Source organism: Mobula hypostoma, chromosome 4 (assembly GCF_963921235.1).
Source record: "Mobula hypostoma chromosome 4, sMobHyp1.1, whole genome shotgun sequence".
Lineage (NCBI taxonomy): Eukaryota > Metazoa > Chordata > Chondrichthyes > Myliobatiformes > Myliobatidae > Mobula > Mobula hypostoma.
In genome coordinates this window covers 99,932,746-99,948,453 of record NC_086100.1, presented here as the reverse complement: position 1 = coordinate 99,948,453, position 15,708 = coordinate 99,932,746, and the positions used below count along the sequence as shown (strand labels likewise).

The window sequence follows — 15,708 nt, the reverse complement described above, 5'->3', positions numbered from 1 at the left end:
AAATCTTTGATATGTAGATATTATTATTTGTCCTGCCTTTGAAAGAGGAATTGACATGTCATGGATTCAACCATTATAAAAAAAAATTGTAAGACACAATTTGTACTGCATATCTTCTCCAACATGTTGCAAATTTGAAATGTCCAGATACCCTTTGTTTAATATTCTTTTGTTCATTCAGAATGATTTTTTTTTTGTGCTCCTGGTAGGGTTCTATCACTGTTGGTGACAAAACCATTCCTCAGCCACCTATTATGCAACTTTCTGCAGAAAGGCTGATAAAAGAGGGTGCTTTCTTGATGGATTGTTGTTCTGTAAGTACTTAACTTTGAATCTGATAATCCTGAGAGTCATTCTTGGTTATTTGGCCTATTTTATTAGAAAGGTTATTTAGGTGCTTTTTCTTAATCTTGGATTAATAAGGCTTGAGAAGGCTGTTTCTTTTTATTGATATATTCTGAACATTTTATTATATTTGTTAATATATAAGAGTGGTTTTCTATTCCTTTTTACCCCTGGAAATCAAAAGTTTCCACATTTTTCTTATAATGTGACAACCAGATAGTTCAAATGTTATCTAATTATATAGAACTGCAGCATTACCTTGCAACTCTTGAGCTCAATCCCCAAACTAATGAAGGCCAATACACCATAGGTGTTCTTAACACCCCTCAACTTGCATGGGAACTATGGATGTGAACCCCAAGATCCCTTTTAATACTGCACACTGTAAAGAATCCTGCCATTCTGTATTCTGCCTTCAAGTTCGACCTTCCCGAGTGAATCACTTCACACTTCTGCAGGTTGAACTCCATCAGCCACTTCTCAGCCTAGCTCTGCATCCTACCCATGGCCTGTTGTAAACGTCGACAACCTTCCACACTACTCACAACACCTCCAACCTTTGTGTCGCCTGCAAACTTACTAATGCACCCTTCCCTCTGCATTCTGTGGGCAAGACAACTTTGAATCCACACAGCCAAGTTTCTCTGGATCCCATGGCTCCTAACTTTCTGAATGAGCGTACCATAGGGAAACTTGTCAAGTACTTAGTAAAATCCATATACACCACTTGCTCTTCCTTCATCATTTTATTCTGTCACTTCCTTAAAGAGAAAGAGGCTTGTGAGACATGATCTTCTTCTCACAAAGCCATGTTGACTAAGCATAATCAGACTGTTTCTCCAAATGCTCGTAAATCCTGTCTCTAAGAATCCTTTCCAATAATTTGCCCACCAGTGAAGTAAGACTCACTGGTCTGTAATTCCCAGGATTATCCCTATTATCTTCCTTGATGAAAGGAATAACATTTGCCACTCTCTAATCTTCTGTAATTTTTTTTTAGCCAGTGAGGGCACAAAGATCATTGCCAAAGATGCAGCAACCCTTTCACTCGCTTCCCTTGGTAATCTGGGTTATGTCCCATCCAGTGTATCTATCCTAATGTTGAAAGTTCCAGCAATCCTCTTTTCTCAACATTGACGTGTTCCAGTATATTAGCCTGTTCTATACTATCCTAACCTTGATTTGTTCCAGTATATTAGCCTGTTCTATACTATCCTAACCTTGATGTGTTCCAGTATATTAGCCTGTTCTATGCTATCCTAACATTGGTTCAGGTCCCTCTCATTGGTGAATACTGAAGCAAAGTATTCATTAAGGACCTCGACTATCTCCTCGAACTCCAGGCACGTGGTTGACAAGAAATGTGGAACGTCTAGTCAAAAGGAAGGAAAAAGCATAGTTAATCCCTGATTGGCCCTACTCTCACTCTGGACATCTCCCTGCTCTTTCACATTTATTTAATTATTTTTACCTTGAGATACAGCGCAGAACAGGCCCTTCCAGCCCAACAAGCCACAGCACCCAGAAACCCACCTACTAACTCTGGCCTAATCACAGTACAATTTACAATGACTGATTAACCTATTAACTGTTAATTCTTTGGACTATGGGAGGAAGCGTGATCACCCAGAAGAAACCCATGCACTCAAAGGAAGAAGGCACCAACTTTCTTGCAGAGGATACCAGAATTGAACTTTGAACTCTGATAAGCTGAGCTGTAATAGTGTCATGCTGACCACTACACTGTTCATATACATGTAGAATGCCTTGAGGGTTTTCCTTAATCCTACTTGCCAAAGCCTTCTCCTGCCCCCTTCTTGCTCTCCTAAGTCCATTCTTCAGCTCCTTCCTGGCTACCTTGTAACTCTCCAGAGCCCTATTTGGTCCTTCCTTCCTAAAGCTTAAGAGAGCTTCTTTCTTCCTCTTCACTGGATGTTCCACATCTCTCGTCTGCACTCACCTATGCTTTCCCTGCCTCAAGGCGACAAAACTATTCGGAACCCCATGCAGGTGCTTCTTAAACAACCTCCATAGTTTTGTTGTGCATTTCCCTAAGTACATCTATTCCTAAGTTAGGCTTCCTAGTTCCTGCCTAATAGCATCATAATTCTCCCTCCCCCATTCAAACACTTTCCCATACCATTTGCTCCATTTTTCCCATACCACTTGTCCAAGTCTATGGTAAAGGCCAGGGAGTTGTTGTCACTGTCTCCGAAATGCTTACTTACTGAGAAAATCTTGTCACCTGACCAGGTTCATTGCCTAGCACCAGATCCAGCAAGGCCTGTCCTCTAGGTGGCCTGTCTACATATTACGTCAGGAATCCTTCCTGGACACACCTAATAAATTCCACACATTTAAACCTTTTGCATCAAGGAGGTGCTGGTCATTACTAAGGACGTTTAAGTCATGAAAATAACTCTTGTTACTTTTGCATCTTTCCAAAATCTGCCTCCTGATTTGTTCCTCAGTGTCTCTGCTACCATTCTGGGGGTCTATAGGATAATCCCAATAGAGTGATTGCTCCCTTCCTGTTCCTGACCTCCATCTACAGTGCTTCCCTGGACGATCCCTCCACAGCGCCCTCCCTTTCTGTAGCTGTAATTAGCAAGGCTACTCCTCCACCTCTTTTACCGTCCTCCCTGTCCCTTTTGAAACACCTGAACCCTGGAATATCCAGCAGCCATTCCTGCCCTTGTGACAGCCAAGTTTCTGTAATGGCCACAATGTCGTAGTTCCATGTACTAACCCATGCTCTGTTAGGGTTCCCAACCTTTCTTATGCCATGGATCCTACCATTAACCAAGAGGTCCGTCGACCTCAGGATCTCCTACTTTTAAGTCATCACCCTTGTTCCTTATACTTCTCTCATTAAAATCGACACATTTCAACCCATCCAGCTGACTGCAAATTCTGCCCTTTCCACTGCCTGTCCTTCCCCACAGTCTCTCTACACACTGCATTAATCTTTACACCAACTTCTCATCCTCTGACCTATCACTCTAATTCTCATCCCCCTACCAAACTAGTTTTAAACTCTCCCAGCAACTCTAGCAAACCTGCCCACAAGGATATTGGTCCCTCTAATACCCATTTCTGTTGGTGCTTGAAAGCCATGTGCTGATCCAGTGAGAATGCGTCTGCTGCTGAAGCAGTGGGCAAATTGCAGTGGGTCCAGGTCCTTATTTAGGCATTCTAGTCACAACCAACCTCTCAGATCACTTTTATCACCGTGGATGTGAGTGCTGCCGTTGAGGCAGCTCACCCTGCTCTTCTTGGATATTAATATGATTATCACCCTTTTAAAGCAGGTGAGAAGCCCAACTGCAGAAGTAAGATGCCATGGAACACTCCAGTCAGCTGGTCAGCTGAGGTTATCAGTAGCTTGCCTGTGCACTGTTGAGACCCTTTTATTCCTTTCCACAACAGAGTGTTGTCATTCGATTAATAGCCTTATTTAAGAAAGTCAACTTGTTCATCATTATCTTGTCTGCTAGTTACAAAAAAGCTGCGTGGTCAGACAGTGAGTCCTCTCTAATTGACCTATGTTGAGTCTGCCCAGTCCTACCATAAATTTTGAAGTGCCATGTTACAACTTGAATAATTGTTTACAGTATTTTTCTCAAGTGCAAGAGCGTTCTGAACTCATGAGGCCACAGTATTTATTTGTCCAAAAATGATATAAATTCATGTTTCTTGTGTACACCTCCACCAATCTTCATTGATATGCTTTTTAATCTTTTCAGGTTATATACCTCTGGATTGGAAAATATTGCAACAGCAGCTTTATAAATGAAGTGCTAGGATTTTCTAACTATGTTTCTGTTCCACAAACTATGGTAAGTTAATAGATGAAAAGAGACTTGTGAATAAGAGCTTGAGTTCTTAAATGTTTCTAAAATGGTCTGATAGGATGAAAACAGCTATTGCTTGCAATGAATAAAGCATTTTTATCAGCACCTTAGATTACTTTTTTCTCTAACTCCCTGAGCCATTGAGCTTTTTACTTTGTAGTTCTTATGCTGGGCATCATTTGGTGTGAATGTCTACCTCAATACTATAAGGCCAGAATGATCACTCAGGATTGAGCCATCTCTCTACTCACCTCAGCGTGGAGTTGTCCCCTTCCAGCCCTTCAAGCAACCCTTAACCCTAACCTAATCACTGGACCATTTACATTGACCTTTTACCCTTCCGGGTACCATAGGAGGAAGCCAGAGCATCCTGGGAAAACCCACATATTCTACAGGGAAGATGTGCAGAGACGGTGCCAGAATTACAGCTCAACTCCAGGAAATAGCATCACACTAACTGCCACACTACCAAGAATTTCATATTTAACTAAACCCAAGCAACAAGAGTTGCATGGAGAATGGGCTGCAGCTCTCATTGCAGGGCCCAACATGTTAACAGGAGATTTTGTGGCATAAAGGGTAAAACAGCATCGTCTCTAAGTGTGTCAACTTTCATGCCTTTGCTTTATTCAGAGCTGCGTAATAAACTGTCTATATATCTGCAAAAAATCCAGGTCAATGGCACATGGTGAAAAAGTTCAGCCCAGCAGGTTGCTTTGTTTTCAGGTTTCACGTGCGTTCAGTTACAGCAGACCCTTGAAACCTGATCACAACAGCAGTGCAAGAAAGAAATCTCCCAATACAAAGATCAACACGATCTGGGAGTTGGTAGGTTATGAAGTAGCAGAATGGAGGTCAGTTGGACAAAAAAACCATTTTGATGATACTTCATAGTATATACTCCTGGGTATAGTGAAATGTCAGGGACAGGAGAAAAAAGTCTGAAGCACCAAGTGGCAACTGAAAGATGCAGAAGTGATCAAAAGCAGGAACAATGTGTCATATTCCTGAATTCATTGGATGAATTTTGTTAGTATGATGTGTTTGATTCACTAATTGCAACCATACTTGGCAGGAACCATAACATCTGTTCGAGAAGTTTTCAATTGTAGCTTAATATTTACAGCTGTAAAAGAGCTGAGTATTCTCATTTCCTAGTTTAACATTTACAGGATCAAATAGAAGAGGCATTTGATCACTTGCACTTAAAAAAAAAATCACTGTGAGAATTTTGCAGGTCAAGAAGCATCCCTGAAAAGATTAAATTAATGTTTTGGGTCAAAGATATTTTGTTTGTGTTGTCTGATCATTGCTTTTTGAAACCTTGCTGTTTGCAAAGTTACTACATTTCAAAGGCACTTTGATGGAAAATACCGCAGACTAATGTTTTTCTCTTGTTTCTCCAATTTCTACTTTGTTTCCTAATCGGAGAAGTTTGAACTACCGGAATTGGATACAGCGTTATCTCAAAGAGTTAGAAGTTTTGTTTCCTGGCTTCGAGATAGCAGACCATTTCTATCAATTATTTACATTGTGAAGTGAGTATAAAACATTTTGTTGACTTGGTAGTAAATGATATTTGAATATATCGTCATAGAGTCAAAGAACACTGCAGAATAGAAACTGGCCCCTCGGCCCATCTAGTCCATGCTGGACCATCAATCTGCCGAGTCTCATTGATGTAGGCCAGTTAGAAGAGTAGGCTGAAAGATGGCAGATGGAGTTTAATGCTGATAAATGTGAGGTGCTACATTTTGGTAGGACTAATCAAAATAGGACATACATGGTAAATGGTAGGGCATTGAAGAATGCAGTAGAACAGAGGGACCTAGGAATAATTGTGCATAGTTCCCTGAAGGTGGAATCTCATGTAGATAGGGTGGTGAAGAAAGCTTTTGGTATGCTGGCCTTTATAAATCAGAGCATTGAGTATAGCAGAGTTAGGATGTAATGTTGAAATTGTACAAGGCATTGGTAAGGCCAAATTTGGAGTATTGTGTACAGTTCTGGTCACCGAATTATAGGAAAGATGTCAACAAAATAGACAGAGTACAGAGAAGATTTAATAGAATGTTACCTGGGTTTCAGCACCTAAGTTACAGAGAAAGGTTGAACAAGTTGGGTCTTTATTCTTTGGAGCGTAGAAGGTTGAGAGGGGTCTTGATAGAGGTATTTAAAATTATGAGGAGGATAGATAGAGTTGGCGTGGATAGGCTTTTTCCATTGAGAGTAGGGGAGATTCAAACAAGAGGACATGAGTTGAGAGTTAAAGGGCAAAGGTTTAGGGGTAACATGAGGGGAATCTTCTTTACTCAGAGAGTGGTAGCTGTGTGGAACGGGATTCCAGCAGAAGTGGTTGAGGCAGGTTTGATGTTGTCATTTAAAGTTAAATTGGATAGCTATATGGACAGGAAAGGAATGGAGGGTTATGGGCTGAGGGCAGGTCAGTGGGTCTAGGTGAGAGTAAGTGTTCGGCACGGACTAGAAGGGCCGAGATGGCCTGTTTCCGTGCTGTAATTGTTATATATAGTTATATGTACCCGGACCATAGCTATCCATACCCCTCCCATCAACGTATCTATCCAAACTTCTCGTGAACTTTGAAATGGACCCACATCCACCCCTTGTGCTGGCAGCTTGTCCCACACTCTCATGATCCTCTGAGTGAAGAATTATTTCACCTTTAACCCATGACCTTTAGTTCCAGTCTCTCCCAACTTCAGTGGAAAAAGCCTGCTTGCATTTACCCTATCTATGCTCCTCATAATTTTGTGGACATCTATTAAATCTTCCCTTGGGCTTCTACATTCCAGGAATGGAAGTCTGAACCTATTCAAATTTTCCCTATAACTCAGGTTCCCAAGTCCCGGTAACATTCTTGTAAATTTTCTCTGCACTCTTACAATCTTATTTACATCTTTGCTGCAGGTAGGTGACCAAAACCATGCACAATACAATGTCTTATACAATTTCAACATATCATCCCAATTCCTGTTCTCAATACATTGATTTTTGAAGGCCACTGTACCAAAAATTTTGTTTATGACCCAACCTACCATACCTGTGATGCTGCTTTCAAGGAATTATGGATCTATTCCCATAACCCTCTGTTCTACCGCACTCCTCAATGCCTTACTGCTTTCTGTATAAGAGCTACCCTGGTTGGGCTTCCAAAATGCTACATCTCACACTTGTCTACATTAAATTCCATCTCCCATTTTTCGGCCAATTTTCCAGCTGATCCAGAACCTGCTGCAAGGTTTCATTGTCCACTACACTCCCAGTCTTGGTGTCATCAGCAAATATGCTCATCCAGTTTAACACATTATCATCCAGATCATTGATAGAGATGACAAACAATGGATCCAGCAGCATACCACTAATCACAGGCCTCCAGTCAGAAAGGCAATCATCTACTGCTACTCTTGGTTTCTCCCGGGAAGACTATGTCTAATCTAATTTATTACTCATCTTGATCGCCTAGCAAATGAACCTTCTTGACAAACCTCCCATTCAGATCCTGTCAAAGGCCTTGCTAAAGTCCATATAAACAACATCCACTGCCTTGCCTTCATCATCTTTCTGGTAACTTCCTTGAAAAAAATTTGAAAAAGGTTGTTTAGACACAATCTACCACACACAAAGCCATGTTGTCTTCAATCCCTGTCTATTCAATTAATTGTATATATGGTAATTTTCCCACTACTGATGTCAGACTCACAGGCCTATAGTTTCCTGGCTTATTCTTAGAGCCTTTCTTAGATAACAGAACAATGTTAGCTGACCTCCAGTCCTCTGCACCTCACCTGTCACTAAGGATATTTTAAATATCTCTGCTGGGGCACCTGCAATTTCTGCACTTGCCAAGGGAATACCTTGTCAGGCCTTGGGGATTTATCCACCCTAATTTGCCTCGATAGCAAATACCACCTCCTCTGTAATTGTTTCTGCTTTACCTCATTTCTAAAGACTCTGAGTGCATCTCACTAATGAATACAGATACAAAAAATCCACTTAGATCTCTCCCCTCTTTCGGATGGCTTTAAGAACTTTAAAACAAATACTTTCACTCAGGTTTTAATGATGAGTGCTTTAGAATCACTGTATCTCATCATTTCAGAATTTCATTGCTGTTTTAAGCTGTAATTCAGTGTTTGAGGCATGACTGCCCAACTTCCACAGAAGATAATAGCCTCCTCTGGTTTTTTTTTAAACAACTATTATATGGGTGAAGCAATGATTCTTTAAATTTTGGTCTTTTGTTTCAGGAAGTTTTTAAAAAATTGTGATTTTCAATAGTTGTAAACGTGATAAAATAATTTTTGTTAAGTTAACTGCAGTACTTAATCAAAACTTATATATTTGCATAAGATAAACATAAGAACATAAGAAATAGGAGCAGAAGTAGGCCACTTGCATGTCGAGTCTGCTCCACCATTCAATAAGATCATGGCTAATCTGGCCATGGACTCATCTCCACCTACCTGCCTTTTCCCCATAACCCTTAATTCCCCTTTGATGTAAAAAAAACTTCCATCCAGGCACTAATTTTTCTGGAAGATTTACTCATCTTCCTTGATTAAAAAGTTCAAATCTTCAGCTCTGGAATAGGTTTAAGTAAGCAGTAATAGCTTTCACAAAGCCACTTCTACTGTCATTTGCTCCTGTCCTGCCCTTAAGATGCAATATCTTCTGCTGGCTTCCCAGCTCTTAAACTGGGAAATCTGCTTGCTGAGCACATGCCAAGTGAGTTATTATACAATTCAGTTGAGGTAACTTGAACGTATTTAATTGTCTTTTAAGTGAATGTGAGTTGATTTGTATTTGTTTAAAGTTTTTTATATTTTTACCCATTTTAATTAGATTAGAAAAAGATTGGTTAAGACAAATGTAGGTCCCTTACAGTCAGAAACAGGTGAATTGATCATGGGGAACAAGGACATGACAGACCAATTGAATAACTACTTTGGTTCTGTCTTCACTAAGGAGGACATAAATAATCTTCTGGAAATAGTAGGGGACCGAGGGTCTAGTGAGATGGAGGAACTGAGGGAACATGTTAGTAGGGAACTGGTATTAGGTAAATTGAAGGGATTAAAGGCAGATAAATTCCCAGGGCCAGATGCTCTGTATCCCAGAGTGCTTAAGGAAGTAGCCCAAGAAATAGTGGATGCATTAGTGTTAATTTTTCAAAACTCTTTAGATTCTGGACTAGTTCCCGAGGATTGGAGGGTGGCTAATGTAACCCTGCTTTTTAAAAAAGGAGTGAGAGAGAAATCGGGGAATTATAGACCGGTTAGCCTGACATCGGTGGTGGGGAAAATGTTAGAGTCAGTTATCAAAGATATGATAACAGCACATTTGGAAAGCGGTGAAATCATCGGACAAAGTCAGCATGGATTTGTGAAAGGAAAATCATGTCTGACAAATCTTATGGAATTTTTTGAGGATGTAACTGGTAAAGTGGATAGGGGAGAAGCAGTGAATGTGGTATATTTGGATTTTCAGAAGGCTTTTGACAAGGTCCCACACAGGAGATTAGTGTGCAAACTTAAAGCACATGGTATTGTGGGTATGGTATTGATGTGGATAGAGAATTGGTTGGCAGACAGGAAGCAAAGAGTGGGAATAAACAGGACTTTTTCAGAATGGCAGGCAGTGACTAGTGGGGTATCGCAAGGCTCAGTGCTGGGACCCCAGTTGTTTACAATATATATTAATGACTTGGATGAGGGAATTAAATGCAGCATCTCCAAGTTTGCGGATGACACAAAGCTGGGCGGCAATGTTAGCTGTGAGGAAGATGCTAAGAGGATGCAGGGTGACTTGGATAGGTTAGGTGAGTGGGCAAATTCATGGCAGATGCAATTTAATGTGGATAAATGTGAGGTGGCAAGAACAGGAAAACAGATTATTATCTGAATGGTGGCCAATTAGAAAAAGGGGAGGTGCAACGAGACCTGGGTGTCATTATACACCAGTCATTGAAAGTTGGCATGCAGGTACAGCAGGTGGTGAAAAAGGCGAATGGTATGCTGGCATTCATAGCAAGAGGATTTGAGTACAGGAGCAGGGAGGTTCTACTGCAGTTGTACAAGGCCTTGGTGAGACCACACCTGGAGTGTTGTGTGCAGTTTTGGTCCCCTAATCAGAGGAAAGACATTCTTGCCATAGAGGGAGTACAAAAAAGGTTCACCAGATTGATTCCTGGGATGGCAGGACTTTCATATGAAGAAAGACTGGATCGACTAGGCTTATACTCGCTGGAATTTAGAAGATTGAGGGGGGATCTTATTGAAACGTATAAAATTCTAAAGGGATTGGACAGGCTAGATGCAGGAAGATTGTTCTCGATGTTGGGGAAGTCCAGAACGAGGGATCACAGTTTAAAGATAAAGGGGAAGCCTTTTAGAATTGAGATGAGGAAAAACTTCTTCACACATAGAGTGGTGGATCTGTGGAATTCTCTGCCACAGGAAACAGTTGAGGCCAGTTCATTGGCTATATTTAAGAGGGAGTTAGATATAGCCCTTGTGGCTAAAGGGATCAGTGGGTATAGAGAGAAAGCAGGTACAGGGTTCTGAGTTGGATGATCAGCTATGATCATACTGAATGGCGGTGCAGGCTCGAAGGGCCGAATGGCCTACTCCTGCACTTATTTTCTATGTTTCTATTAGATTAGATTCAACTTTATTGTCAATTGTACCGAGTACAGATACAAAGCCAATGAATTGCAGTTAGCATCTGACCAGAAATGCAGAGAATAGTGTTATTTACAAAATAAATGCAAATAAAAAGTAAGTGCTACAGCACACAAATGTAAAAGTACTGAGATAGTACAATATGGGTGTAATACTGCTTAGCGCTGTGATGTGAGGTTCAGCAGGGTCACAGCCTCAGTGAAGAAGCTTTTCCTGTGCCTGCTGGTGCGGGAGCAGAGGCTCCTGTAGCACCTACCGGATGGGAGGAGAGTAAAAAGTCCATGGTTAGGGTGCGATGCATGCTTGATAATGCTTTTCACCCTGCCCAGGCAGCGCTTATGGTAGATGTTCTCAGTGGTGGGCAATTGGGTGCCAATAATCCACTGGGCAGTTTTCACCACACACTGGAGTGCTTTGCGGTCCGATACAGGACAATTGCCATACCACACTGAGATGCAGTTGGTGAGTATGCTCTCAATGGTACAGCGATAAAAGTCCATCAGTATCTTGGGACAGAGGTGAGCTTTCTTGATGCTCTGCAGAAAATAAAGGCGCTGTTGCACTTTTTTGATCAGAATGGAGGACTTCAGGGACTAAGTGAGATCCTCGGAAATGTGGACACCAAGGAATTTGAAGCTTGATACACGCTCCACTACAGCTCCGTTGATGTAGATGGGGATATGAGTGTGGCTCCAAGCATGCCTGAAGTCCACAATGATCTCCTTGGTCTTCTGGGTGTTAAGGGCCAGAATGTTATCGGCACACCACGCGGCCAGGTGCTGAACCTTGTCCCTGTAGGCCGTCTCGTCATCCCCTCTGATCAGGCCAACCACTGTGGTGTCGTCTGTGAACTTGATTATGGAGTTAGAACCATGTACAGGAACGCAGTCGTAGTTGAAAAGGGAGTACAGAAGAGGGCTCAGCACACAGCCTTGAGGCACACCGGTGTTCAGGGTGAGAGTGGAGGAGGAGAGGTTGTCTAACTTAACTAATTGGGGTCTGTTAGTTAGAAAGTCCAAGGTCCAATTGCAGAGGGATGAGCTGATACCAAGCTGGCGAAGTTTGGTGATCAGCTTGGAGGGGATCACAGTATTGAATGCCACTTTCATTGCAGAGTTATAATAATGACATTAAAGTCAATGAACAGCATTCTGACATAAGAGTTGGTGCTGTCCAGGTGGGTCAGGGCAGAGTGAGGTGCCGCGGAGATGGCGTCCTCTGTTGACCTGTTGGTGCGATAGGGAAACTGATGGGGGTCCAGGGTAGTGGGCAGACAGAATTTCAGATGTCATGTTTTGAAAATTTCTAACATCCATAAACATGAAATTGCAGAGACAGCTTTGTGCAGGGTTTCATAGTTGTTAAAAGTTATTCTGAGTACAAATGGTCATATGCCAGAAGCCTTATTTTGCACAAGGTCAGAGTGAAATGCTGAGAGTCAATCACCCTGCAGAAAAATCTGCAAAAGACTATGCAATGAGTCCAGAACCACACTGGAAATAAAAACAGGGTGGTCCAAGGACAAACTATTGTGGAGTCAGCCATCAGCAGATCTCCCCTTAGTGAATGATTAATTTTCAAATTATGTTTATCATGTTCAATACTCTGAATGTTTGTTAAATATTAACAGGGATGATGCTCCATTCAAAACAAGTTTCTTTCACAAGTTAGTGGAAGACAGAACAGAATCTGCATTATCGTATTATGAGTTTCTTCTTCACATTCAGCAACAAATCTCCAAATAACATTTATAGTTCGTGAGTTGGAACTGATCAGTCATCATCGTGTTTCTTGGTGGGAGGTTGGTATGGTGTGGGTGATGGAAGAGTTGGGGCAGAATGGTCATCTAAAGAGAAATCCATTTACCTTGGAGACTGGACTTGCTTTCAGCTACATTGATATGTATGTTTTCAAACAGTGTTTCAATCTTGATAAGAGTTTTACACTGACCTCAGGAATATGCAAAGCTGGTCAATAAAATTTACAGATCTGCAGAATAAATTCCTGGTTACAACACTGAAATGCCTGACTCTATGCTACAATAAAGATTTTTAAAAAGCCACTTTCACTGCAGAGTTATAATAATGACATTAAAGAATGGGTTTGAATGTTTTTTTTCCTAGATGGGGCAGGAACTTGGAGACCTTGTTACCTAATACAAAATTTGATTTATTTATTGCCATGTATAAGGCCCATTTTATAGTTTTGTTAATTTTGATCCTATTAAGTTTCTTGTATGTAATTTTATCAGTGTATATGTTGATTTTTCTTTTCATTAGTGTTATCAGTGTGTAGTAGACGTGATGATTATAAATGTAAGAACTTATCCAGAATGACTAGTGAGTGCAGTCTGCATTAAGATCACTTGCAGGGCTACTGAATGTAGTTTCAGAATGCACATTATAAAAGTCAGTGTGTATATATAGAAGTTAATTTTATAATGTATAAAAAGTAGCCTCGTTTTTTGGTTAAATTACAATGGAAAGAATAAACTGTATGCAACAGTGTTGAATGTTTTGTTATCAAATTCCTCCTGTCCCATGCAGACCATTTAGGGCTCAAGGATCTGAATGCAGGTCTTCTATGCTGTCTGTCAATTCAAACCACAAGTGTGTTGTCAAATTTAACAAAAAACATTTTTAAATATTTTGTTTTGTGTTGAATTATAAGTGCTCTGTAGGGTTTTCAGTTTTAGCTTTATTTTATATTGAACCTTGTATTGCTAGGGCTGATAAAATGGACAGATTGTTTTATTGTACAATCAACACTCCACACTGTGGTCAGCTGAAATCTCAAGAAACAAAAGAAAACTGAATGTGTACAACAGCTCTAACTAAATAAATGTATAGGATGTAATGGGAAGTTTAGAAAACCAACATATGAATAAATAACTTCATGAACTTCAAACTGTAAGACCTGGTATGTTCCACTGCTTAAATTAAGCAAAATATTAAATGCAGCATTTATCTGAAATATATTGTCTATTTTTGGATTAGAAAAATCTTAACAAGTGCATGAGTAATTCCAATTGTTTTACATTTATGAATAAAACATTGCAAATATATTGGCCTCGCACGAGAAATATTCCAAAAAGAATGTAGCATAAGACAACTCATCTGAAGCTGACTAATCAAACTATGTCAAGTTAAGTCTGTCCTTCGACAGAGAAAATCTTGGTGAGAAGCAATTAGAAAACAATGAAATTGTTGAAAGAGAATTTTGTATTTCATAGTTTTAAAGTTTTCAAAAGTCACTTCTCACCAATATTCAAGGGCATGGATATTTAGTCAATAGACATTAAAGTAGGTGTATTTGCAATGGGTCAGGAATTGACCAGGAATGGACTGTATTGTGAGCAGAAAGTACACCTATATAGTCAAATTGAATAACTATGAGTAATTATGGAAAAATATTTTAAACCCTGGCTTGTAATTGGTCAAAGTAAAATCTATAAATATTGACTAAATGTTTTTGTCTCTTATTTACAATCTATCCATTTTCCTGTCTCATACTTTGTTGATATTTGTTTTGCTCTTTTATTGATATAGCATGATATTCTGCAAATTATGGCAGTAGACTGATGTTACAAGATATTTATTGATAAATACTTTCAAAGACATTAGAGTTAGTGTAATTTTCTGTAAGTCATTTTTCTGAGACAAGCCATTTGCCCTAAGATAATGTCATAAATATTGAGTATTTTAGCAATGTTAGATAGTCAGTCATTCGTGTTTTCTATCGATTGTGGCACATAAAGAGGGATTCAGACATTTAGATCTGTGCTTCCACAGAGCAATCCAATAGTGCCATTTGCTGTTATGTCCCCATACCCCTGCAACTTACTTACGTTCAGGCGTACCCCATCAATAGCTCTGATTTATTTTTGCCACTGTTGAACCTCAAGTGGTAATGTACAGTAGTCAATTAACCTTTGGGAGAAAACAGGAGCTGTCAGGAAAGCCATGTGATCACAAAGAGAATGTGCAATTCCCCAGGCTTAATTATATGTGAGGTAGCATGCTGCTTTACCATGTTTATTCTGCACCTGTGGTATTCTATCAACAGATTACCAGATAATCTTCCAGTGCCACTAGTGAAGAGAGAAGTATTTCTATATGAAATGGAATATCCAGTAATCTCTTCATCCAACGGGAGGCAGTGCTACCAAATTGGCATTTACTCATTCCAATTAGCACTGGAATATTGGCCCATTTCCTTTCATTGGTGCTGCCTGACCCCTTTGAGTTTCTTGTTTATAGCATTGGAACATTTACCTAGTTCAGTTCCTATTGTGAAATTTGCTTCTGTTCCACTCTTCCTTTACCAACATTGGAAAGGTTGGTTATAACCCTTGAGTTAAGAAAATTACTGTTGTTTTGAACGTTTTAACTCTTTTGGAATCTTCCTGTCTATTGTACTTAATTTTACATATCACAAAATAGAAATATAGCAAAATAGAATATAAGCATTCATATTATTTACAATCTACAGTGCCTTTTAGTACAGTCCCCTTTAGTACAGTCCCCAACCCTTAGTTCACATAAGTGAGTATTGCAACCAGCGAATTTTGATCAATTTAACTGAGAATTTTTGTTTGTGAATCACATGCTCATGTTTTCACAGCAGAGCCCCAAAAAGGAAAAATTGTAAAGCATGGAAAACTTAAAATTCAAAACCTGAAATGTCAGCAGTTCAAAGTATTCATCCCCCTTTGCTCGGTACTTAGTTGAACCACCTCTCACAGTTATTACAGCCAATAGTTTTTTTGAATAAGACTCTATTAGGTGAGTAAACTCTCCTCAGGCTTC

General features: G+C 40.0%; 1 protein-coding gene across 11 annotated transcripts in view; it reads left to right on the top strand.

The window, feature by feature from the left end:
* The window catches only part of LOC134345516 (protein transport protein Sec24B-like), a 239,669-nt gene extending 225,293 nt beyond the window's left edge, over nt 1-14,376 (top strand). For 7 of the 11 annotated variants that reach the window (XM_063046284.1, XM_063046279.1, XM_063046282.1 and 4 more), the window contains 4 exons: nt 210-314; nt 4,092-4,184; nt 5,631-5,737; nt 12,531-14,375. In XM_063046284.1, coding sequence (XP_062902354.1) covers nt 210-314; nt 4,092-4,184; nt 5,631-5,737; nt 12,531-12,645 — 420 coding nt within the window. In that variant the 3' untranslated portion in view covers nt 12,646-14,375. Of the gene's footprint in view, nt 1-209; nt 315-4,091; nt 4,185-5,630; nt 5,738-12,530 lie in introns of all 11 variants that reach the window. The other 4 variants (XM_063046288.1, XM_063046287.1, XM_063046286.1 and 1 more) reach the window with 2 other exon arrangements.
* The last annotated feature ends 1,332 nt before the right edge of the window (nt 14,377-15,708 follow it).